This window comes from Equus przewalskii, chromosome 5 (genome assembly GCF_037783145.1).
Source record: "Equus przewalskii isolate Varuska chromosome 5, EquPr2, whole genome shotgun sequence".
NCBI classification, from domain to species: Eukaryota; Metazoa; Chordata; class Mammalia; order Perissodactyla; family Equidae; genus Equus; species Equus przewalskii.
The window spans coordinates 43,231,230-43,257,330 of NC_091835.1; the positions used below are offsets into that span (position 1 = coordinate 43,231,230).

At 39.9% G+C, this 26,101-nt stretch overlaps 1 protein-coding gene across 3 annotated transcripts in view; it reads right to left on the reverse strand.

Annotated features, from left to right (window-relative positions):
* Positions 1 to 26,101, reverse strand: part of GUCY2C (guanylate cyclase 2C) — a 157,253-nt gene that overhangs the window by 9,418 nt on the left and 121,734 nt on the right. For all 3 annotated transcript variants that reach the window (XM_070619176.1, XM_070619177.1, XM_070619175.1), the window contains 11 exons: positions 25,604 to 25,685; positions 22,529 to 22,634; positions 18,850 to 18,912; positions 18,150 to 18,221; positions 17,586 to 17,690; positions 13,766 to 13,852; positions 12,497 to 12,629; positions 10,284 to 10,421; positions 9,393 to 9,481; positions 6,489 to 6,580; positions 3,937 to 4,095 (listed from right to left, as the gene is read on the reverse strand). In XM_070619176.1, the coding sequence (XP_070475277.1) occupies positions 3,937 to 4,095; positions 6,489 to 6,580; positions 9,393 to 9,481; positions 10,284 to 10,421; positions 12,497 to 12,629; positions 13,766 to 13,852; positions 17,586 to 17,690; positions 18,150 to 18,221; positions 18,850 to 18,912; positions 22,529 to 22,634; positions 25,604 to 25,685 (1,126 nt within the window). The remainder of the gene's footprint in view (positions 1 to 3,936; positions 4,096 to 6,488; positions 6,581 to 9,392; positions 9,482 to 10,283; positions 10,422 to 12,496; positions 12,630 to 13,765; positions 13,853 to 17,585; positions 17,691 to 18,149; positions 18,222 to 18,849; positions 18,913 to 22,528; positions 22,635 to 25,603; positions 25,686 to 26,101) is intronic.

A 26,101-nucleotide genomic window follows, 5' to 3' on the forward strand; every position in this document is an offset into this window, starting at 1 on the left:
TTCAGTAAATTTTTTCTTCCCTTATATAAATATTTGAAACAGCAGTAATTGTCCACCAGAAATTCTAAAATTTGGGGTTTCCAGTGAATTGGGTAGCTGGAAAACAAAGATAGACTGCACATGCTATACATATGAACATGTTACATACATATACATATAATACATATATTTGAACTCAGAGGAATATAAGCAGGTTCAGCATTAACTTAGTATCTGATTGTTAATCTTAGAGCATATATATATACATAACTCTAATACCTACATAACCCTAATACATATATACACTTGCCCACTTTTTACCAGTCTATTGATAGTCTCTATTGATGCCCTTTGCCCTATAGGCTGGATACAGCTCTATATCTAGAAGCTGAGAAAGAGAGTTTGTGTCATTAATGCCAGAGCTGGCACCACTATAGCTATCAGATATGACTTTCTCATCAGAGCCAATATTTTCACCTCCTAGGCATATTTAACATGGTATTGTTTAATATCACTGTGAAGGAACAATGCATTTAAAAAATTAATTTTGATGTATTCTGAACCAGAATTTATTTGATATGTTTTGAACCAGATTTGGGTCCTTTAAAAAGCAAAGTCAATTATCATATAAAAAAATTAAAGTTATGCTAAAATTGCAAAAGTCAAATAGAAGTGACTTAGAACATCTTTGTTGCAGAGATACAAGGAGTAGTATATCAGACTCAGAATTAAGAGAGAAGAATCACAAGAAGGGACTCCATACTTCCTTTATGTGCCAAGTTGCCTTTTCATTGATAAAATGGGGTGGGGCTGACATGAGGCTGGATGCTCCCTGTCTGCCTTAGAGATCATTTTGTGAAGGACTTGAGTACGGAACCACTAGAATCCGAATCTGCAAGCTGGCAGGTGCCATAGAGGTCATGGAGAATAAAGCCCTTAGTTTTACAGATGAGAAAGCTGAGGCTTAAAAAGAATATATGACTTTCACAAAGTCCCACAGCCACGAAGGGCAGAGCCAGTACTAGAACTCAGTAACATCACCCCCTTCAGTCTTTTTATTGCACCACACTTCCTCCGCACCCCAGGCCCTGGAGATTCAGGGAGACGGAAAGATCTGGAGGTGTGCTGATCGTATCAAAGGAAGAATGGCTGGCATTCTCCCAGAAAACAGCTAATCGACCACAAGGGTATGCAATACTCATTTAGAGAAGCTCTAGAGCACCGAGGGAAGTCTTTCCAGTTGGCACAGTAGCAAAACTTGCAACCTTTGAAAAATGCCCTTTGGTGTGGCCACTTGGATCCTCGGGGACACTTCTGGGGTGGTTGCTCTTGACATGGCCAGTATAAGGGTGCAGATTATTTTAAAGGCTACATAGATATAATGATAAAATTGGATAGTTCACCACCTTTGCCCTTCATTTTACTGCTTATATCTGAAAAGTCATATGAGCTTGGAAAATAGTGCATTACCCAGGGAGAGAAACCAGTGTTGACAGATAAATGAAGGACAGTGACAAACATGGTGAGCTTTGATAAGAGGCTGTTGCCAAGACAAACAGATTAGTATACATGGTAGATGTCTTAGAAGGGTTTCCCACAGGAAGAAAACACTTCTATTTGAATCTGTCTCAAAGCCCAAAGGGCATTGTTTTTAAATAAGTGTGTAAACAGCATCAGGTTCCTACATGCAATCTTACGTTTATTCACAATTGTGCCGTAAATATTTCTTTTTGATTCTTCTAGTTATTGTTCATGTACGCTTCAGTTTCGTTTTGCAAATATAAATACTTTTTACATAAATTATCAAAGTGAGTTGCATGGGAATTATGGTGTATTGTAACTGTTGGGGCCCAGGGCAGGCCACGCCAAAATATCCCACAACGGTATATTAATTATTTTGAATTGAAGTTACTTGAGAAGGACAAGGGCATTCTCACCCTCCTGTCTCTGTTCCCCTGAAAGCAGGAAAAATCTCCCATGTGACAGGGGCTCTCCCTGCATCCTTATCACCAGAGCTGGGGATTTAGGGATAAGAAGCCACATAAACAAACCTTGTTCATTTACTCCTCAAGCCTAAACTCTGCTTAAATTCCTCCCTAACTACAAACCCTGAATCTGAGCTTCCTTGTCTTGTCAATTCTTCACAAATTCACTGTTTCTTTGTGTAAAAGACACATATATTGCCTGCCTTGTTCACTCCCCAAGTACCATTTCCTTATGATCTCCAATACGTATATATTAAACTGTTTTTTTCTCCTGTTAATCCAGTCTTGTGTCAATTTTATTATTAGTCCAGCCATAGGAACACAAGAAGGGAAGAAAGGGGATTTTTCCCCACCCCGACACAGCTATGGAAAAGATTTGTGTTCTAAAAGCTTTGACAATCCAGTAAAAACATTTACCATCTATTGGTCAAATTGGCACATTGAACCAAGGGTAAAAAAAATCTGAGATGGTAAACCAGCTGTTTCAAACCATTTGAGTGACATTACTCGTGAAGACCATTGATGATGACACCCTGGAAAGAAGACAGATGATCAGGATGTTGTTTTTATCACAACTCAGCATTAAAGGCCAGGCAAAGAATGATGCATTATATGACTAGCATTTATGGAGCTCCGAAAGAAATTGCATTCTCTGAAGTGAATATTAAGGGTTCCAGCCTATTCCCAGGGCAGCATTCCCAGGCTGCTCCTAGACACCCTGAGGGCACATGGGTTCTGCAGGAGGCTTTCTTCAGGCCTGGACAACCGGACAGAGCACATGCATAACTCCTACCTCTTTACCCAGGCTTGTGGAAGACAAACAATTTCTTTATTTAGAAAACAGCTCATATGACCTCAAAACCATTCTTTTATTAATGCAGAGCTGGGTTCAAAATAAAATAATCATCAGCACAAGTTATAGATAAAAGTCATAATTACTGTATATAATAACAACCATGGACATTCCAGATACTGTGCTAAGTACCTTCTATCCTGCACACTATTTCAGGGGATCCTTAGAGCCAGCCTATGAGGTAGGTGGGAAACTGAGGCTTGGAGCAGTTAGGGAACCTGCGCAAGATTGCACATCAGTAGTAGGTGGTGGAACCACAATTTGAAGTCAGGCCTAGCTGACCTCAATTTCCGTGATTTCACCCAATGCTAGACTGCCTAGCTTATCCTTAATCTAATAGGACAGTTTATTATACTTTAACGAGAAAAGAACATTACTTCTCACTTGTGCCAGTTGTGGGCCCATTGGCCCAAGCCTATTTCTTAGCTCTTCATTTCCTGCTTATTTTAACATTCCTTAGTTATTATCTGAGCACCAACACTCACAAAACTTTAAATCGTTTGAGGATTTTAACCTTCCTCCGTTTCCCTTCTGTCATGACTGTAACGTTGCTTCACCGAACAGAGGGCAGCCCACAGATGCCTCCATGATGAGACATCTGACGCGGGGCCTCCACCTCCTCCACTAAAGATGGCTCCTACTTCTTGTAATTTGGCTTCTACTTGGAGGTGGAAAGAAGAAAGCAAAGAAACTAACACTTAGTTCCTGAAAGTGCCTTATAGCTCATCGATTCCACAGGGAAATTTTAATTTCCATTTTGAGACTGAGGAGAGACAGGCAGTGACTTGCCTAAGCTCCCAGACTTAGTGAAAGTGACAAAGAGGTGTTGGAACCCAGGTCTCTCTGACTCCACAGTCCACGCTCCTTCAGTGGCACCACACAGCCACTTGAAAATAACCTCTTTCTTCCCGGTGTTTGGAATACAAACCAGACAAAGGCTTAGCAAGGTGCATGTATTTATAAACTGAATAATCTGTTAAAAACTGTGAAAAGGGAACAATACTAAATAGATACCAGGAAAAGCGGGGCTAGACAAATATGCGGAAGCTTTCAGCTTCAAGGTCTGAGGCTTGGCTGTGGAACCGTGGGAAACCACAGAAGCAGGGACATCTGCCTTACCTTGGGAGCAACATGAAGTTGAGTCTGTCGGCTCTGTCCCTCTCTGCTTTGTACAGCTGTGTCCTCTCCTCCACCAGATGCTCCAGGTTTCGGGAATATAGCTGTAGACGGCGGATCAAGGTGTCCATATAGCTTTCGTTTTTTTGGTCATGAAATAGTCTGTAGGTATTAACAGATAAAGAGCTCTTAAGCATTATTAAGGAAACATGAACATCCAACAAAACGATGGGCAAATACAGGGAACAGGTAATTAAGTGGCCAAGAAATACAGTAAAAAAAGTTTAAACTCAGGAAAAATCAAAGAAATAGAAATAAGATTTTTTTTTAAAAAAGGAAAGAAAAACAAATGTTAGAACAATGGTAATCATTGTAGGTAAGAAGGAGGAAAAATGTACACTATGAGCTTCATGGAGGGCAATGTGGTAGAAGGTCATAGACCTTAAGAACGCACATCCTGACCAGCCCGTCAATTCCACTTTCAAGAATTACACCAAGAAAACAATGTTGAATGGGTTGAAAGTTAACCACAAAGAAAGTCACAGCATTCTTTACAACAGCAACCATTTGAAAATAGCCTAAATGCATCACAAAAAGTAGTTAAGATATTATGATGCAATGAAATATTAATATATCAGTAAATATGTATTAGAATGGTTAAATACACAGATGCCACCTCTATATTGTTCAGTGAGAAAAGTCAGTTTATGAAACAGCAAAAATTATCATCTCATTTTTAATTTTTGAAAACTGGTGGTCATCCATTGACAAACCGGTGATGTTTTTACTTTCTTGTTTGCTTATTCATATTTTCTAAAATTTTAATAATAATTTGCAATAAAGGGAAATTTTTTTTTTAAAAAGGCTCTAGAGGTGATAAATGGAAGTGTAAGAGATGGATCAAGAAAAGCAAAGCTGAGGGGCCGGCTCCGTGGCCGAGTGGTTAAGTTCGCGCACTCCGCTGTGGCGGCCCAGGGTTCGGATCCTGGGCACGGACATGCCACCGCTCGTCAGGCCACGTTGAGGTGGCATCCCACATCCCACAACTAGAAAGACCTGCAACTAAGATATACAACTATGTACCAGGGGGGTTTGGGAAATAAAGCAGTAAAAAAAAAAAGACTGGCAACAGTTGCTAGCCCAGGTGCCAATCTTTAAAAAAAAAAAATATAAGAAAAGCAAAGCTGAGCCTTATGCGGTTTCTTCAGAACACAGAGCCAGGGTTCTAAAGCAGAAAACCTAACTCTGGATTATTTTATTAGACCAAGGAGACTTAGATAAGACGCCAGCTTTTTGCGACACTGGGAAGTGTGACAAGCCATGGTGCAGAGCTCAGTCAGAGGCACACTGAAATCCCGGAGAGTCGCTGTCAGGATCAAAGATAATATTCATAACTTATATGGCACAATTGCAGGAGCTGAACAAATCCTAGCATTTCCTTATTACAACAACAATTAAAAGTTACCACGTCGGCACTCAAGGAGAACATGGCCCACATCAGAATCCCCTGTGATGAGGAGGGACGTTTGTTAAAAATTCAACACATGTCTGAGTCCTAACGCAGACCTATATGACTGGAAACTGCCAAGCTTGGGATTAAGAAACGGAATTTTTTTAAGTTCCCCAGGGGATTCTCACTTGAAACCACCAGCACACAGTCTAGTTGGTAGGAAGGGTGAGGGAGCAGGTGGAAGGGATGGAGATGGATTATCTTACTCCATGATGAATTGATTCAATTAAAATAGTTTTCTCAACCTTGGCTGCATATTTTAATCACCTGAGGAGCTATTAACACTCCTGATGCCAGCCCGCACCCTCAATCAATTACATCAGGCTTTCCGGGGTAGGACTCAGGCATCAGCACTTTTAAAATCTCCCCAGGTGATCTCAACGTGCAGCCAAGTTGAGAACCACCCTTTTAAAGGCGAGATATCGGGAGCCCCGTTTATCTTCCTGAGTCTACATTTCATCTGTTGCACGTACAATCTCACCCACTCTTAGTAACAGGTCTGCGAAGGAATGAAAAATGGGCAAGAATTAAATCGTTTAGTATTTCCTGCTCCTTTCCCACAAAGGACAGTTTGCATCGACCACATCAATGACCACACTTTCATCAACTTCACTCTATGTCATCTCCAGCCTTGGGCATTTTAGCCTCGTTAAGTACCTGAATCTTTGACTTAATGAGAACCACAGAAAGTTAGAGCTGGAAGGAATTGGAGAAATGATCTTGTTCAGCCCAATTTTACTAACAAGAAAATTGACAAGGTAAGCGTTTTGCCCAACGTTTCACAGCAAGCTATTATTAGATCCTATTCTAGAAGCTGGACCTCCTAATTCTTATTCCAGTCTTATTTTTCTCACTCTTCACTGCATCTAACTGAAAACATGGAAAAATCTAGAATTCAATCTTGCTTATTTTAATTTTTTAAGACAGGTGTTGTAGTCTGAATTTTTCATTAGAATAGGCGTTCTTATTCTTAGGTGCCATGGAATGTCAATTATTATTAGAAAAACCTGAAATTAGTGAGGAACAGTAAAAATTTCAGCAATACCCAAATATCTTGGCCAGCGTATTCTCAATTTTCTTGAAATCTGGTCTCTTTTCTGGATCTTCCTCCCAGCAGTTCTTTACAAGTAGATAGACCTGGAAGAAGGAAGGGGTGGGTTAGTTCAGGGGGCCTATTTTATCCTCTCTTCTATGATGGAAGTACTTGAGGCAGGGACTATTTTAAAACATTGCAACTCTGACGATGAAGACGAGCTCGCCCAGTGGTCTGCAGTGTGTCCTGGGCATCGCCACCTGTGCATCCTTGCCTTGCCCTTCCCTTGGGTCCTGAATTAATGAAAAGGTGATACCAATTTGGATGCGGCTGGGTTGATGGGAGAGACAGCATTCTTTACAGACGTTTGCAGGATGTACGTTGAGGAGGGCATAGGAGGGCTCGGTGAGTATGAGGGAAGTGACTCTAAATGAGAGTGAGGCTCTTTGGCAGCAGTTTTCAACCAATGCCAACAGCAGAATCACCTGGGGAGCATTTATAAAATTTCTTATGCCCGGGCCCCACCCCAGGAGACTCTGATTTAATTGGTTTGTGAAGGAGCCTTAGTAGGGTTCTCAGATTTAGCAAATAAAAATACAAGACACACAATTAAACTTGAATTTCAGATAAACAATAATTGCTTTAGCATTAGTAGTTCCCAAATATTGCAGGGCAAAGGACAATATGTACGAAGGGGCATTAGCCACCGTGCCCCTTTAAGACCATGTGTCCTGGAGGCTCCTTGTCTGGGCTATGCACCAGCACTCATGATGATAACAGTCCTGGGATTGGTCCACCCAGTTGTTTTCTCGTGGGATAGTTGGCACAAAGACCCTCAAGGTTTGAAGGAAAACAGACGCCCCTGGCAGGGGGAGCGGGTGGTCTCTGGTCCTTGGAATGCAGGTCATACAGGGACGACCCCCTTGGCAAGCATGCAGCCTTTCTTCCTCTGCCTACTTAAACAAACTTCTTTGGGGGGTAGTGGTGTGCAGATCTATGTACAGCCAGCTGCTCCTGGACTCTCCCTGTACGTAAGTCCCAGTAAATCTATGTCTCACCCATCATCTCTGGGTTGTTTCTTTGGTCTCTCAGCACAATACCCTGCTGCCCTAGCCCAGCCATCCGTGTGGCCTTACAATATAATATATCTACTTTTAAGTTCCTCAGGTGATTATAATGCCCAACTGCAGTGGAGATGAGAAGTGAGGAAAGGGGATACAGAGGAAGGGGGAGACACGAGGAAGCCCATGGACCCATCATCTCATTTGCTACCACTTGTTTGCAGCTTTTGTTGGATCAAAAAGCTTGGTGAAAACTATTTGCTTTAAATAAAGTTTGTTCTTCACTCTGGCCAGAAACAGGATCACAAATGGTATAGATGCAGTCCCTATCTGCGTTCTTTGCCTTAATGAGTCTCTGGAGAGAGGGACCAGACCACAGTGTAGCCTCTGCCTGTGTTCACCACTAGATGATGCTCCTGCCTTCTGGACAATCTGCTGACCGCCTTAGACAGGAATGGACAGAAGCAATCGACAAATGGGCTGACGGAGCACCACAGAGTGAGTCCCGTGTGCTCTTCTGGCATTGCCAAGCCATCTAGCTTCAGCCCCGTATTCTATTGGAACCAGCTACTAGATGTGAAATCTTATTCTTCATTTCCAGTTCCAGAACCATCCAACTACATGAGTGAATTGAGGAGGAGAATGCTTTGGTGAAAAAATTTTAAACATGCATAGATATACTCAGACTAGAAAGGAGGGTTTGAGAAGGGACATGCTGATACGTGGGGAGGAGTCCAGAAAATCCTAGGATCCAGAAAAGCAGGAGGAAAGAAGGAATGAGGAGAGAGCAAGGATGGGAGCAGCTGTAGCTCAGAACCTTGGGTCTCCCATGTGCCTTTAATGCTGACAGGGGAAGAGGAGCAGAGGTAAAGATGGGCCACCGGCCACCACAGAATCGCCCATAAACTCATCTGGCAGCGTGCTTATAAACTGAAGAGAAGTGTTTTTATCTTTATCCCACAAGGAACGAATATTTTCTTTTTTTTAACTTTTTAGGACCATAAATGCTTTTTAAACTGCTTTAGTTACTATCCTCTGGAATTATAAAAGCTCAGATAAAATTCTAAAAAAAAATTAGAATTTTTTTCATAGGCCTTAAAGGTCTCTGTGAGGGATTATAAAAAACTTAAGCAAATGCAGAGAGAAAAGCCCATTTCTTTCAGAGGAAGGATGAAGGAGTGAAAGGACATTTCTTTGTTGTTTCTGGATGTTGGCATATTTATTTTTTAATTAGTAGGTACTATTATAGGCCAATAAGTGTATCACAAGGACATCTTGCCCTTTTAGCTCCTAAAAATTGAGAATGTGATGTGTGCTTAACAAGCCAGCTCTTCCCTGGTTTGGGGGAGACAGACAGGACCTGGGGAGTGTGGCAGGCTGATGACGGCTCCTAAAGCTGATGTCCATGTCCTAAACCCTGGGACCTGTGAATGTGACCTTATTTGAAAAAAGGGTCTTTGCAGATGTGATTAAGTTAAGGACCTTGAGATGGGGGAGATTATTCTGGATTATCTTGGTGGGCCCAAATGCAATCACACGTACCCTTATACGGGAGCGAGGTAGAGGGAGATTAGACAGACAGAAGACAAGAGAATGTGACCACGGAGACAGATATTGGAGTGTGTGACCATGAGCCAAGGTATATCATAGCCACCAGAAGCTTCTGGAAAAAGCAAGGAATGGAATCTCCCCTAGAGCCTCTGGAGGGAGCATGATCTTGCTGACAACTTATTTCAGACTTCTGACCTCCAGAACTGTAAGCAAATACATTTCTGTTGTTTGAATCCACCAGGTTTGTGGCAATTTGTTACAGCAGCCCAAAGAAACTCATACAGGGAGGATGTGATATACTCACTTCCAACTCTTTTTCCTCTGCTGTTTCCAGGAACAGATCTGGGCGGAAGGGTTTTACTCCGTTGGAATTCTCCACTCTGAAAATCTTCTCTAATGGGATAAGAATAATTCAAATTACAAGAAACAACGCAGCGTGAAGAAATTTTAGTGGCGGCCAGATTCTGAATTGGTTCCCCTACCCTGGATGGGTACCCAGTGAGAGAGTGGCAGCGCCTAGGCCAGCTTTCAATAGATGGATGTTGCGTGAATAAATGAGCCCCAAGTGAAGAGGTCTTATACCCTCTTATACCCAGGAGGTTACCTTAAGTTAAGGCTACTAACCCCTTAAAACTCAACTCAGATTCCACTGCCTTCATGAGGCTTCCTTTGAGCAAAACTCTAGCCCAGCCTGATACACCCTTTACTCACCCCCCACTCCCAGACAGTTAACAGCTGGCACACAATAAGTGCTCCATAAGTGAGGACTGGCTGAAAGGAATGAGACATTTCTCCCTGAGAGGACATCTAACAAAAACTGTAGCTCTTCTCTTAGTAAGAATCAAAATATGTTTGTTGTCCCACTGGGGTAATTTAGTTCAGGCGTTAAACAGACACATATCTCTTGTTGGAGTCAAAAGGAAAATGGAAAATTGTAAGGGAAGACTCTTTAATTAGCAATAATACGGACAATAATGTCACCTGGTGGTGGTACATTCATTGTCTTAGGCTTTTCAGAGCACTCTAACGCTCACGCTGTCATTTAATTCTTCCCACACCCCTGAGAAATGTGTAGTGCAGGTATGCCATTCCTTTTGCAGACGAGAGGACTGAGATGTGGTCACAAACAGATTGGGGTCTTGGGGAGCCTAGAACTCGGGCTCCTAGAGGGGGCAGATGAAGGCGTCAGACTTACCATTCTGGTCCCGGCAGCTCGACGTGTAGAAGGTTTCTCTCCGCAGGATGATCTCCTGTGCGATGATCCCATAGCTGTACACATCCCCTTTCTGAGAGAAGCTGGCGTGGCGGAGGTGCTCCGGGGCTGTCCACAGGTCTGCACGTTCAGCATCGAGAGTAGAAAGTTAACGGGATGAGCAGCCCATAGGTCTGCTTTTTTTCTTTAAGTCTCTACACCATGCACCCTAAATATGAGTAGCCTCGAATTTATGTGGTCCCAAACTCTTGAGGAGTTTAGGCTAATGCTGGTGATGGGTTAGAACACATGTACCTTTTAAGCTGGCTGTGTAATGTCAGGACTTGGGCAAGGTCAAATGGCAATAAAGCTGCTAGGATCATAGCCCTGATAACTTTCAAGATCTATCTAGAATAGTGCCTGCTGTACAGGAAGTGCTCAGAAAATATCTGTGGGATGAACGCAGTACAATATGAGAGGCTGATGATTTAATAACTTATGGGACATATGGCATAAACCTATGAAAGCCTTTAGAAATATAAAACATATTTATACATTTTTATATAATATAAATATATTTTAATATAATACACATATATCCATACATTTTAATGCAATATACAAATATATAAAATATAAAAAATATTTTATGCATATATATATTTATGAAAGAAAATAAAGAGCACATTTGAACAGAGACTAACAATGATATTTCCAAGGTATGACGGACTGGCAGCCTCCAAGTCAGCTGTCGCCCATAGCTGTGTTTTCTTTGGTTTCCACAGTATTCTTATGCACATATAATTTACTCACGTTTTACCACTGTGCCTGCTATTCCTAATGCTTTCCATCTAGTCTGCTTCACACAAGTGAAATGCTCCTGTGGCCTGTCTTTGGCTCCTACAGACACTCAGGTTTTGGATCCTATCATATACCCTATTAATAACAGGGGCATACAATTCATTTTCCTTCAACATCCCTTGGAACTTTTCCAGTATCACCTAGCTCTGTGTAAATATTTTGAGATTTCTATCTTTAGCAGCTGCAATTAAAAAATTAATAGATTCATGTTGTTAGGTACAGTGATATGCTTATGATGAGACATTTTTATCATTTGGTTTTCCATCCAAATGTTCATTGCCTTTTTGAATTTATGTCTCATGAATTTATGGGACTTTGATTCATAGACAATTGATTCCAATGTTTTGGGTTTGTAGGAAAGGTGAGAAAATCTACTTATGCTAAAATTTTGAGTAACTGACAGCACAGATAGGTAGGTATAACTGAACTCATGTTCAGGAGGTCAGGATTTGACCTGCAATTCATCTGATTTTGTGTGGTCATGAATCATCTAATGAAGATTTGTTCCCCTAGACGATGAACCACGCTCGGCACACAGCCGGTCTTCAACAAGCACATACTGGATAGAGTCCAGTGTCATGCTATGCCTGGGGTGACTGAAGACATAGGGGCAGAATTGTAATTTTTCTTTTATTAAGGGAAAACTAAAGGGTTGCAAAGTAGAATCAGAAATAGAATTCAGTTTTGGCTTTAGGTAGAATTCTGAGGCATATATGAATTTCTGAGGCTGTTTAACTCTGAGTTATGGCAAAGTGGGTAAGTGTTCAACATGAAAAGCCCTTTATGCTTTACGAGTCATTTTTCTTTGTGTTACTGTTTTGACCCTCATCACAATCCTGGAAGGGATAAGTAAGAATATATTGTATCGATAAGTGTTTTTTTCTTGTCATTATCGTTTCTTATCATTATCATAGATAAATGAGTGATGTCTAGAATTTGGAAATGGGTCTCCTGCCTTGTACTCTATCTTCTTGGGTGAATCTCTCAGCCTCCTTGAGCCTTCATTCTTTTATAAAGGAAGAGGATTAGACCAGATGATTTCTAACATCTCTTATTACTCTAACCTCTACTTTTTATCCCAGGTCTGCTTCCACAAGCCAACAAGTTCTTCATAGTTTCTCACTGATATCAAGAGACAGATAGATGAAGGAAAGCCACAGAGGAAATTTGTTCAACTCAAGAAGCACTTGTTGAAAAGCGACAAGGGTGAAGTGCTGGAAAACGAGCCAGCTGTTGCCTCTTGTGGCTGTTTATTTTCTGCAGTGTCATCATTTTCTGAGCGCCTCGTGTGGGCTTGTGAAAAAATTTTTTTTAAAAAAAGTGAGAAACTAGGACAAATTTCATTCATTACAGACCTTTTCTTGGAGGTAAAATGGAATTGCAGCCAAAATTAGTGATCTTCACCACCATTCTACTGTCCACCACACAGCTAGTGGATTTCAGACGCCCGTGGACTTCTATCTTACTGGAGTGCAGATATGACATCCCCTGTAATTTTTCAGACAACAGGAAAACAAAGAGGTCTGACACTCTTCATCTGCTTATTTTAAAGAAAGAAATGATGTTTTGAAACCATTTCAGCAGAATCACATCATCAGATTTTAAATTTAGTTCCATTAATTTTACTTAAAAAATATTGTTAACGCTCTAATATTTGCCCAAGCACTGCGTCTAGTTTTGAAGTCTTTTTAAGTGACACAGTAAAAGACAATTGTCTAAAGACTCTAGTTGAGTAGTTACATATAATATGAAACAAAGGGATGATTCCTTTTTTTTTCAAGTGTTTCTGCTTACCAGTTATTTGGTCTGTGACCTTGGGTATGTCTCTGGTCTTCTGCTACCTCAATTTAAAAATACGAAGAATAAAGCTTTGCCTTTCTGATGGCGGGGGCTGGGCTAGATTATTTCCTAAAATCTAATCCATTTCATTCTATTTGGAAATAGAACCTTTCGTTCTGTTTTGAAATGGGAAGCCTGCTTTTGGCTGGTGTGCTTCCCCCTGGTGGGCAGAGGTGTCGTAGTAGAAATTGGTTTTCAGACTGGATCACAGGAGTGAAATGTGGCCAATAGGTGTCTTACAACATTTTTTCAAACTGATTCTGATACTATTTGACTTTCTGGTGATTTAAGACTGTATCACAGAGCTCACTCTCAGGACTTACTGTTCCTGCATTTATGAATGAGGCCCTGGTTCCTGGTATCCACTTCCCTTTTCATGTCATGCCGGGGAATATACATGTCCAAATTTATTACTGCCTTGTGCAAGATGTTTGACTGTCCTTAATATTTTCTCTTAAAAAGTTGAAGTTCTAGTTGTCTTTCCTGCAATCTTATATGATTTTGATTTCCAGCAAGTCTATGAAAAATGTGTATCCCAAACCCAGAGTAGAAAAAATATAATAAAAAAAAAAGCCAAATATATTGAACATGTATTTGTCCTGGGCCTTGTACTAAGACATACATTATTTCATAAAATCCTCACAACAACCCTATGAACATAGGTAGTATTATTATTACCACTTTACTGATGAAGAAACCAATGCACACAGAGTTTGAATAGCTTGCTAGCTCTGGTTTCCTATATTTAATTTTCATAAATTCTTTTGTTTTTGTAGGTCTCTTACCTTAGCAATATCATACAAGACAGAGATCTTAAACTCCCAGTCCATGAACGTACCATCAGGGTAGGAAATTGTGTCGTTTAAAACTTCCTGAACAGGAGAAAAAGGAAAGGAACAAGGTGAATTGCCTCAAGGATGGATACTCTGGAGAGACTATTACAGGCAAATAATGAGCTTCTAATCATGAGGCCTTAGGCTCAGGAACAAATTAGAACTCCATTGTCCTGGATTTCCTGAACATGTGTTTCTTTTCTCTCCTACTTTAGGAACATTCGGTGGCTTTCAGCACAAGAAGATGAGCAGGAGATACCCATGGTGTTCCAAATTCCAGGTTCTTCCCCCAGACCCGGGTAAAGGAATGGGCAGACACCTCCCTGGAGAGTGGGCTGGTGAGCCTGCTTCACAAGTGGTTGGGCTGCAGGTTCTGTCTCCTTAAAATCACACTAGTATTTTTAGACAAGGAATTGCTGTAAGGAAATTCATTCACTAGGCTTACGCTTTTACTCACTTGATCAGTTGCATCCATTGGTTTAATAGCTCTAGGTGTTATTTAAGTTTACTAAGTCCTTTGTCAATAGGACAGAGTTCTTGGATTTTGTGTATGAATTATATGACCTGGAATTTTGAACTCACTATTTTAACATGACAATGGTTCTATCAAGATACAGGGTTTTTACCTAAGCTAATATCTATTCTTCACAATAAAACCCTAACTAATAAACTAACAATCGTTTCTTGTTTGGGGAAAAAGCCCAATTTGACCTTTAGTTCTAACTGTACCAGTAATTTGCAACAAATGGTCCAAAGTCATTAATCATTTCAGATAAGGCTGGCTGGGCTGTGGGTACCAGGCCAAGTTAAGCAAGGGCAGTTATGAGCAGACAGACTCTAAAGGAATTCTTTCCCTTAGCACCTGACATACTTTACATTTTTATTTATTTATTGGTTGTCTCTTCTCCTTATGAAAATGTAAACTCTGTGATTTTGTTTTTGAGGAAGATTCGCCCTGAGCTAACATCTGCTACCAATCCTCCTCTTTTTGCTGAGGAAACATCTGTGCTTATCTTCCTCTATTTTATACGTGGGACGCCTGCCTCAGCACGGCTTGATGAGCAGTGCTAGGTCTGCGCCCAGGATCCAAACCAGCGAACCCCAGGCCGCTGAAGCAGAATGTGCGAATTTAGCTGGTACACCACCGGGCCGGCCTTGATAATTTTTGTTCACTGCTGTATCTGCAACATCTAGTTCAGTGTCTGACATGGAATAGATGCTTAATAAATATTTGTTGCGTAAATGAATCGATTGTTCCTAAACAAGGTTAGCCAAGGTTACAGCATATTTATAAGATGGGAAACATATCATCTTTACTCCGTCTAGGGAAAAACTTTATCATTTGTTTCCTCACAAAAGTGGATTCTGATGGGATTTGCCGTGGTCTGAAGCCTAAAGGGATGGCACCAGGGAGGGGGCTGTAGTTTGCCTGGGCATAGCCTTTGCTTTGAGATTCATGGTAGAAAGGAGCAGATAAGCTTCCTGTGGGAGCTCGTGCTGCTGTCTGCTCCGAAGGTGAGTAAGCAACTCCAGAAGGGGGCCCAGGACCACTCAGATGTCTGAAGTTTCCCACCTTAGGGCAGAGAACCAAAAACACTATGGGCACGATGCCTACATGTTGACCGGGCACTTAGGGAGTAAAAGACCATGTGAAACCCTTTGACCAGGCTCTGTTATCTGTATTCTAAAATTTCTGTCTCACTGAAATTAAATGAATCAGAGTATGGTCTAGCCCTCATATGGAAAACATTTCTAATTTTGAAAGACTTGAAATCATTATTATTAAAAATGCTTTATCTGAATGATAAATTTTTTATTTAAATGATCATTTTTAGCATCAATTAGAATGATCATATGGTCCTTCCTCTATGACCTTTTGATATGATGCATTAGAGTAATATTTTTTCCATTGATGGAATTAACCATATCTGATTGAATTATGCTTTTTATGTACAACTGGCTTACAGTTACTAGTATTTTATTTATGATTTTTTCCATCAATATTCATAAATATAGTTAGCCTTTAATCATATTTTAGTATCAGCTTTATGCCAGCCTTACTGAATATTAGATGAATTTAGATGACGTTCATGTTTTTGTTTAACTTTAGAATAGTATTTATTTAGACAATGAGAGCTATTCATTGAAGTTTAGAAGAATTAGCCAAATCTGGTATTGTCTGAAATGGAAATTATGATTTCTTCTATTGTTATTGGCCTACTTAAGTTTTTACTGTTTGAATCACATTTTCATGATTTTATTGCTTCCAAAATTTTACCTTTTTTTAGATTTCATAATTTAACAGTCATGAAGTATTCTTTCACAATCAAAAGCATCTTTTTCGTAGCTTTATTTTTTATTCCCATTTTTGTGTATTTTTATGTCTGTTTTAAAAATTTTAATTAGAAGCATGAGAGGCTTGTATGTTTTATAGTTTTTTCTTAAAAAACAAACAACTCGAGTGCATTGTAAAATTCTACCAATTTATAATGATTGAATTTTGAAAGTTTCCTTTTCTTAGTCCATAATTTTTCTTCTAAATTTTGCATTGAATACTTAGTTTATTATTATTATTATTATCATTTTAAAGAGAGAGTAGCATTTAGGGGTATGATTTTTTTTCTTTGACAATAGATTTGAGTTTATGCCATACATTTTGAAAGTGATTATTCTTTATTTTTGATTGCAGCTTATTGAAAAATTAAACATTTCTAGGTGATTAGTTTAAATTTTTAAAATTGCTTTTAAATTTCATTGAATTACGAATATTTGGACCCCTTTGAAGCTGCTGCTGCCCCCAATCTTAGGATTTTGGCTTTGTTATGGGGTAGACATGGAGGTTATTAAGAGATACTGGGTCTGAAAATAGCCCAAAGGCAGGGGGACCACACCTCCTGGTTTGCTTGAGGCCAGATGCAGTTTATGTCTGATGTTTGAATGTAATTATTACAGCACCCCTTTTCACTCTTAAAGTATCCTGGTAAATTGTATGGTCACCTATACAAAGTTATTTAAAAGGATGAAAGCTCTCATAACACATGCCCGGCAACTGCTTCAGGTGAGCTTCAAATATTTCTATTCTCTTTGAAGCAACTGTCTTCAATTTCTTCCTGCTCCTGCTCTTTCCCCATTCAGTCTTGTTTCTGCTTGACACCTTACTTTGTTTCTAGTATATGAATGTTTCTTGTATATGCCTGCCCTTCTGAACTATTCAGATTTGATATTCCCAGCTTGACGCTTGGTTCTTCCCAAGAACTTGGTTCAGTCCTGTCCTACTTTCTCTTTCTGCTTTGAATTTGCTCAGCCAGAATATCTGACCCCATCTGGCAAGTCCTGTGCATCCTCAATCCCTCAGAAGGGAGAGAAGGGTGGGAATTTAAACAGTCACAGCATCAGGACTTATGAACAAGTCTCCAAATGCTTATTTGGTGCCATCATAATGACCATCCATTTTTCTTTTAATACAAAAGCAAGTATGCAAGTAAAATAAAATGAATTTAGATGTAATCACTCACTTTTCCACATCTGTTCTCTGTTTTTTCAAGTCTACATTCCTGAATAATTTTTGGCTTGTTTTTCTGTAAAAAGTTGTAATAGGATTGATTGGCAAAAGCTGAGTGATCTAGTTGGGTGAGCATATGGACCCACCGACTTTTCCTAATAATTCTCTGATATTATTTCACTGGGTGAACATTTAAAATTTCTCCTAAATATATATTTTTTTCCATATGGTTGACCGGTTAAAAAATTGGAAATGATCATTCTTCCTTACCCGGAGGGATCCTCTCTCACAGTACTCAATCACTCCAAAGATCGTGGTATCAAGCTTCACTGTGCCGTAGAACTTGGTTAGGTTGTAATAGTCAATCTGAAGCAACTGAGATAACATGTTTATTTACAAAGCAAGTCAGCCAGAAAGGAGTGCCAGAGTGGAAATTTACATGCTAAAGAAACATGTCATGGTTTAGATCTTTGGGAAGATGTATTGCTCTTGACACATTGGAATGTCAGTACATTTCTTACTATACATTGCGTTATATCTTTCTTTTGTCAGCAAGGGGACTTGAAGACAAACCTTTGACTACTCTCAAATAGCATCAGGACCATTTTCTAGGACATGCTAGTAGATTTCAAACATGTTTTACACCATCAAATATCACTCTTCAACAACTGTTGGAAGAATTTTCAACAAGAAGTACAGTCACCCATTTCTTGGCCTGAGGGCTTCTCTGTCAGCACCCCCCAATAATGCTTTGCTCCACCAAGGACCTCGTTGCTTAGGGAAAGTGTAGTGAAGCTATTTGTCACTTAAGGGTTTCAAGTAAGGGACACATACCTTGTTCAATTCTATTTTCTGTTTCTCAGTGAAATTGCCATCATTGTGCTTGAGATCCTTTAAAATCACTCGCTGCAAAGATCAATTGAATTAAGGAGATAATGTTGTAGCATGACCACTTAAATACATATTATAATAATTTGTGTGTCTGTCTTCCAACTATACTGTAAGCTCTTGAGAACAGTGACGGTATTTTATTGATGTTTATATCCCTGGTGCCTAGTACTTGGAATATGGGAGGCTCAAGTTTGAATGTTTCTTTAGGAATTACTAAATGAAAAGGAAGGAAGGTAGGTAGGAAGGAAGAAGGGAAGGAAGGAAGGAAGGAGAGAAAGATGGAAGGAAGAAAGATGCAATCCCCTAGTATGGGACTGTCATTTTCCCACTGCAATGAGCCAAAATATAATACTAGGGTTGCGTGGACAGCTCTGAACCTCTTTTGTTTTTCCTTTTCCTTCCTACACTCCACCCCTCTTAAAAATTCTATTTGTCCTTCAATTTCCCCAGGATTGTGAGTTTTGGAACCGCTGAAGCAGAGCCCTGCCCATTCCTGTGAAAGGCTCCAAGAGCAGCCCCTTGGAGCAACCTGCACACCCACCCCAACCTTTGCACTGCCAACCTTGGAAGTTGGGGCAATGATGAGTCAGAAAGCCCAGAACATACCCTGAGAGTTCAGAGAAGCAGGGGAGACTATAGTCACCTTTTTGTCGTATTTGCACTGTTGTAGTCTCTGAATTGTATCTCGTCTCTTGTCATCATCAATCTGGCACAAGAAAAGGCTAATTATTCCAGAAGCTCATATCTTGTCCCATCCACTGCCAGTCCAAAGCTGAGAGGCTCTGCCAGGCGAGCTATATCTGCTATTCACTCACAGGATGCTAGGCAGGCTCCCAGAGAGACTGTTATAACTGACTTGTGTTTCCCTCTGCCTACTGGCCTTTCCTCGCCAACAAAACTTTCTTTCCAGGTATCAATCACTCTCATGCTTAACTCTGGGTTCTCCTCCCTTCCACTTACTGTGCTACTTTTCCACCTTCTTATGGCCTACTTCAGCCAAGGATTTTCTTTGCTTCCTTCTCCCCCTGCCCTCCTCCTATTGGAAATCATTGTCTGTAGCTACATACAGATGGTCTTAGGGGAGCGTCTTGTGCATTTGGGTTGCAAACTCATGCCTAAAGGCCCAAGTAGCAATGTGAGGGAGGACACTGGGCCAGGTGTCTAAGGGGGGCAGCCCCATCAGCTCTAGTCCAGCCTAGAGTGGCTAGATCATCTGACTTGTCAAAAGTAGTTGCTAATATGGATTTTTCTAAGCCATTCTGAGATTTTTATATTTGGCAATTAATTTTAAAATATAGTAAATATTGAACAACACACACACACACACACACACGTACACACACACCCCTGCAGGCTAGACATGGCTCTTGGTCTGCCAGACTTTGGTCTAAAGGCAAAAAAAAGTTAAGAACTATTGCATCTTTCAATTTGATTCTCATAAAAACCTGTGAGGTATTATAATATTTTTAAAAATTTACCTTTACAGGCATTTTGAAATGCTAATGAAATAAACTATATCAAGTCCCAAATATGATGTTTGGCACAGTGCAGATTAATAAATGTCAGTTGTCTTCCCTTCTCCTTTTTCTCACTTTACAAATGATGTGCAAAAGAGTTAAATGACACTAAATGTCACATAAGAATGTATCGGATCTAGTTGTGGTTTTGATTTGCATTTCCCTAATAATTAGTGATGTTGAACATCTTTTCACATGGCTGTTGGCCATTTTATATCTTCTTTGGAAAAATACTTGTGACAACATGCATGGACCTTAAGGGTATTATGCTAAGCAAAATGAGTCAGATGGAGAAAGCCAAATATTGTATGATTTCACTCATATGTGGAATATAAAATGACAACAAATAAACACATAGATACAGAGAACAGATTGGTTACCAGAAGGGAAGGGGGAAGAAGGGAGGGTGAAAGGGGTAAAAGGGCACATGTATATGGTGACGGATGACAGCTAGACTTTTGGTGGTGAACACAATGTAATCTACACAGAAGTCAAAATATAATGATGTAAAACTGAAATTTATATAATGTTGTAAACCAATGTTAGCTCAATAAAAATTTTGAAAATCTTTGTCATAGTAATATGTAAAAAATTTAAAAAATAAAGAGAGAAGAATGTATCAGAACCTGAGCTTACCTTCTTGTCTAGTACTCTTTTCCTATCTCAGGCCTGGATTAGGTCATTTAAACTGTCTGAACCTCAGTACCTTATCTGGGTATCCTAACTCGTAGGGATACTTGGGGATCACAGGAGACAAAGTTTGTGAAGGTTTCTTGCGAATGAAAGCATTTTATCCTCAAATGAGTTATCATCATCTTTCTCACTGTTTTTTCTCTGTTAAGCTTCATCCCTTTGACTTTCCTGACTTCTCTTTTAGTCTAGAGGCTTTGGTTTGGGGACCCTCTCTGTTCCAATAAAGGGATGCTTGACTCTTTATCACTTCGTCCCTTAATCTTACTTCCTTATCTCCGCCTTCCGTGAGCATCCAGAACCATTGCCTGGCTGGTTATGTGTCACTTTCCCTCTTGCTCACTTGGGCTGACCTTCCTGGGCTTTCTCTCTGTTCCACCTGATTCACAGCACCTGAAGACCCTTCTTTACAGCCAATTCCTGGCCCGCCTGCTCCCCAGCCTGTCTGAAACTCAGATTAACAATGATTCCCCATGCTCTGAATTACTTCGAACTTCTTTTCTTCAAGTTTACTGTTCCGAAGATCTATGCCTTAGCCAAGTGAGTGGCTAATCTGATGAATTAACTCATAAAAATTCTGTAATGTCTGACGAGGGATAGATGAGTTATATTTCAAGGAATATTTACATTTTAAGAAAACACACAGAGACACAATGTTTTAGGCTCAACCCCAAAGAACAAGTATAGAATGTAGGGTTTATGAGGCAGTGAGGAAGATGTGTGAGGAGTGGAGCCACACTGGACTTGTGCAGAGGTAGACCACGTGGTCCATCCTGGTGTCATACCAGAGGCAGGGAGCACTCACTCCTTCTAAAAATCTCCTCTCGCCTTTCTAGGGTACTGCCAATTAGTCATTTAGGTCAACAAATTCTCCCTTTGGAAATCCAATAGTCTTACGGTCATTTACACCTTATTGTGAATGACCGTATGATGGATTTCATCCTGACACTTGCCTGAGACAGACTGATCTTTGTGAATACTATTTTTGTGTTTGAGGCTCAGAAAGCAACAGAAGAGTCACTTTAGAGCATTTCCAGAGGAAAGAAAAAACTAGTACATGTACAGCCATGAGAGGATCTGAGCCATTTGAGTGCCGCATGCAGAATTTGGAGTCGAGTGCCAAGAGCTGGTAGAGAAGCTCCAAGGCTGAACCTGACCCATGCTGCAATTTTACTTTTGCTGACATTAGACAGGAAGGCATCTCAAGTCACACTATCCTATCAGCTTGGCCCTACTCTGAAGGACCCCGCTAATTCCTTCATGCGGAGGTTCTGGTTCTCCATCTCCTCTTAGTATACTTTAGTATAAAAACTCTAATAAGAATATGGTGTATGGTAGGCATTAGGATCTTAGGCTTTATAGTTAGATAGACTGGGTTCAAATTATGGCCATGTTCCTGAAATTCTAGCCCTGTTACCACACAGGGCTTGGGGAAGATGAAATGGGTCAACGTATCTGGCACACAAGAAGTGCTCAGTGTTAGCTATGATTGTTTGTAGTACTCTTACTCACTAGCTCTGTGTGACCCTGCCCTGTGTCTTAACCCTTTGTCCTTCAGTTTCTTCATCAGCAAAGTTCAACTCATGAGTTCCTTGTGAGGAGTAGATGAGACAACATAGGTCCAGCATCGGCTACAGTGAATGGAAGTGAGTTGTTATCATTGCCTGCTGTGCTATTTCCTGGCTGAGGGAGAATGTGGGAAAATATCAGCAGAGGCCTCTTTCTTCAGCAATGAGCTAGCTAAGTCATACGTCCTTAGCACAGGCAGATTAATATCCAAAGTTTAGGGGAACTTAGATGCTCTACCCATTCCTAAATCCCTTCCACGACACATTCTCAATATGTGCATTCTCTTCTGTATCAGACGCAAAGAATGAGTAACATACCCTATCTCAGTCTCCATGGAAGTGTTCATTTGATCAACTATCTGACATATAGGACAGTAGAGAATTAAGGGAAAAATGGGAAGCTGAGAATTAGAAAACATCTAAATCTTGGATTCTGAAACAAGTGATCCCTACTTGGAATATTTCCTACCATGCCTCTAAAGTCTTGTCAGATACCTGGCACGTTGCATCAGCTCTAGCCTTCTTGAACAGGTAAGGGACGCCTTACCTTCAGGCTAATATGGTTGGTCTCATTGGTCTCCAGAGGAAAGATCTTTTCAGGAGGAATGTGGGACCATTTTTTCTGACGAAGTTCATTTTCTTTTTTATATTTTCTGGGAAAGGAATAAAGCCAGTCAATAGGTTTTTATTAGTATTTATGCCATTCAGCTTCTGAACACTGGGGAAAATTTAGAACCCTAATATTTTCAGGCAGACATGTCACAAGTGAGGCTAGCCCAATGGTGTAACTCCATGTTCTTCAAATTGGCGAGTGCTGGCCATTAATGGACCAGTAAGGATTTCTGATGGCCTTTTCTATTATTTTTTCCTTTTTGTTTCACATTCTCAGGTCCTTCACTAAGGCATTCCTTCACTATAATAAAGAATCTGAATTGATGACATGGAAAGAGTGAGGAAAGAAAGAGGAGAGAAAAAAATTTTGAGTCTGATAACTTTGAAAGGCAAAAATGTTAATTTTTAAGCCTCCAGAAAATACACCAGATTCTTAAATAAGCCAGTTCCTCTTATGCATCCATGTCTTTAAAAAAATATGTATAAAGAAAATAGAAAGGCACAGAGAAAATATAACATGTATCCCAACATTAAAAATGTCAACATTTTCTAATCGTTTCCCCCAGATAGTATGAATGAAGTAGAATTCTTGGGTTGTAGGAGATGCGCACTTTCAAGTTTACAGATATTGCCAAATTGCTTTGCAAAGTGGTTGTACCAGTTTACCCTCCCATCACGAGAATTCCTGTTTCCTCTATATTCAATGTTTGGTACTGTTAAACTTTTTTTTTAACCTTTATGATGTATGTGAAGTGGTGTTTAATTTCTGCTTTGCACTTTATTTTCTAGATTACTAGACAGATTAAGTATCTTTTCAAATATTTTCTGTCTGGTTTATAGAATATGTAGAATTATATAGAGTTGTCTATTCATAATTTTGCCTGTTTTTTTATTGCTTTGTTTTTTCCTTATTAACTTTCATGGATTCCTTGTGTAGTCTGCGAAACAAATCCTTTGTCCTTTTATGTGTTACAAATACCTCCTTCTAGTTTATTGTTTAACTTTGTTGTATAGAAAGTTTTGATTTTATTATGGCCATGTTTATATATTTTTTCTTCTATGACACTTTTTTTTATCCTGACTGAGAAATACTTTCCTAACCTGTGATCATAAAGTAATTTTCTATTAATTTCTTCTGAGTTTTGAAGTTTGATTTTCATATTTAGGTCCTTAATCCATTTAAAACTCCATATGGAATGGACTCTATCTTGTATAAGGTTTCAAGTAGGGTTTTAATTTCATTTTTTTCCATGTTTAAACCCTACCATCCCAACATCATTTCCCAACTGACTTGTACTGTCACTTCTATCATTTTCCAAGTTCTCGCGCTTGATTGCGTCTGATTCTAGAATCTATATGCTTTTCCATTGACGTATTTATCTGTCCCTGAGTTTGCCCTTGCTTGTAGTCATTTGACAAACTCCTACTCACCTTCTTAAGGTCATTCATGATGCTTTTCTTAATGTGCCCTAAGCAGAAATGATTATTCTCTTCCTGCGCTTCCATCTAACTCTGAGTATTCCTCTATTGAATACATATAAAAAATGTATTTTTTTAATGTTATTGACCAATAATTATGATTCTAAGACCTGGACACAAGTAGGATAACTATCAAGGCCTTGAAGGTTTCCAGGCTGTCATCTCTGTACCCCAGTAAACTCTTGAGACCAACAGAGCCAGCTGTCATTCATATTGAATTAGGGATGCCATAAATCATTTGCTACTTTTCTTGTATAGATTGTTGTAATGGAAAACTGCAAGAGTAACATCCGTCTTCCAGATGTCCTCATGAACACGCTATTACTCTGGCCATTAGGAAGCCCTATCTCTGCCTTTCATGCTTAAAGAAAATGGAAAATGCCTGTTTCACCCATTACTGTCTGTTGCCTCGTGATTTATCCCCATTTTAAGCTGACACCCATTTAGACTTGGTTTCTGAGGGACAACAGACGCATTTGCGACCTTGTTATTGACTGGCTTTACTCTCCCTGAATTTTGGTTTCTGCTCCCCCTCAGCTAAATGGTCACCACACACTGTAGATCACCTCCTATATTTCTGGGCAACATGGAGTTCCAGGAGCCTTCAGACTGAAGAGAATAACTTACTTCCTTTCCTGGGGAAAACTTCCACTGACATGCAACGGGCTGGACTCTCTCATTTTGAAAAAGTATAGTGACACAGACTAAAGCATGTGATACATAGAGAAAAGTGTTCTCTGGTAGTTAGGAAACGGGAGTGATCCTGATAATATAAAAGGATAGAAAGTTTCATGGGTTTAACATACAGAGATTAGGATGTAGTATGGTATTCACTCATTTATTTATATATTCAACAAATATTTCTGAGTATACACTGTGTCTCTGGCACTGTGCTAGGCACTTCATATGTCCAAGTTGAGTAGAATAATTATGCATCCCATGGTCAGAAGGTCTGAGTTCTAGTTTTGTCCCTACACACTACCTAGTGAAATGATTCCAGACAAGCCATTTGGCTTTCTAGGCCTCTCTTTCCCCATGCTAAAATAGGAGGCTTGGAGTAGATGCTTTCTAAAGTCTCTTCCAGTTTGAACATTATGCAATATTGAGACTTTGAAATTTCCCACAAAATATAAATAAAACAGCAAAAATAGCTATTTTCACTTATAAAAAGCTTATTAAATGGTAGTCACTATACATACCTCATTTCAACTCCTTACAACAGTTCAGATGAGGATACTGAGGCTAAGGAACATGTTTAAGTTGTTAAATAATACATTTAAGACCACAGGACTGGTAAATCACAGACCTGGGATTTGAGTTCAGGTGTCTCTGACTCCGAAGCTCTAATCTATCCACTCAGCAATATTCTGCCCTTGATAGAGTCTTTGATTAAGAATGCCATCCTGATCTTAGATCTGTCTGGAGACCTCTTTGTGAGCATACATTATCATCAGTGGACATCAGACCTCCCCCTCTCTCCTTTCCTCCCTCTCTGAGATGAGCACAGCAGGACAGAGCGGGTGGTAGGTACCTCAGCACCAGGAGAGCAATGAGCAGGAGCAAGATGATAGTTCCTGCGAGAGTGAAGACTGCAATCATCAGGATCTGAGGTCCTGTGGCAGAAAAGACAGTGAAAAATGCATTAGTACGGATCTTTGAAAGGAGAATAAAAACATTTCAATTACTCTAATTGCATAATATAATTTGGGGAAAGGGATAGGGGAGCCCTTTTAAAAAAATATTTATCTTTTATTAACCTCTTCATTGGGAATATAGGTCCTGTGTCCTGGGTTTCTGAAGAAAAATGTCTGGAATTAAACCACCCAGGAAAAGTGGTTTAATTTCAGCAATCCTTACAGTCTAGAAATCTCATTTCCTTCTTATGGGAATCTCCAAATGTCACAAGAGCATAAAATAGCTTGCAGCGCACAGATAATTTTGGTGGCGGAAGCCTACCTGGTGTCCTTGAGACCAATATACCTAAGGAGGACTCACAGAGGAAGACAGAAACAACTATTTCTTAATACAG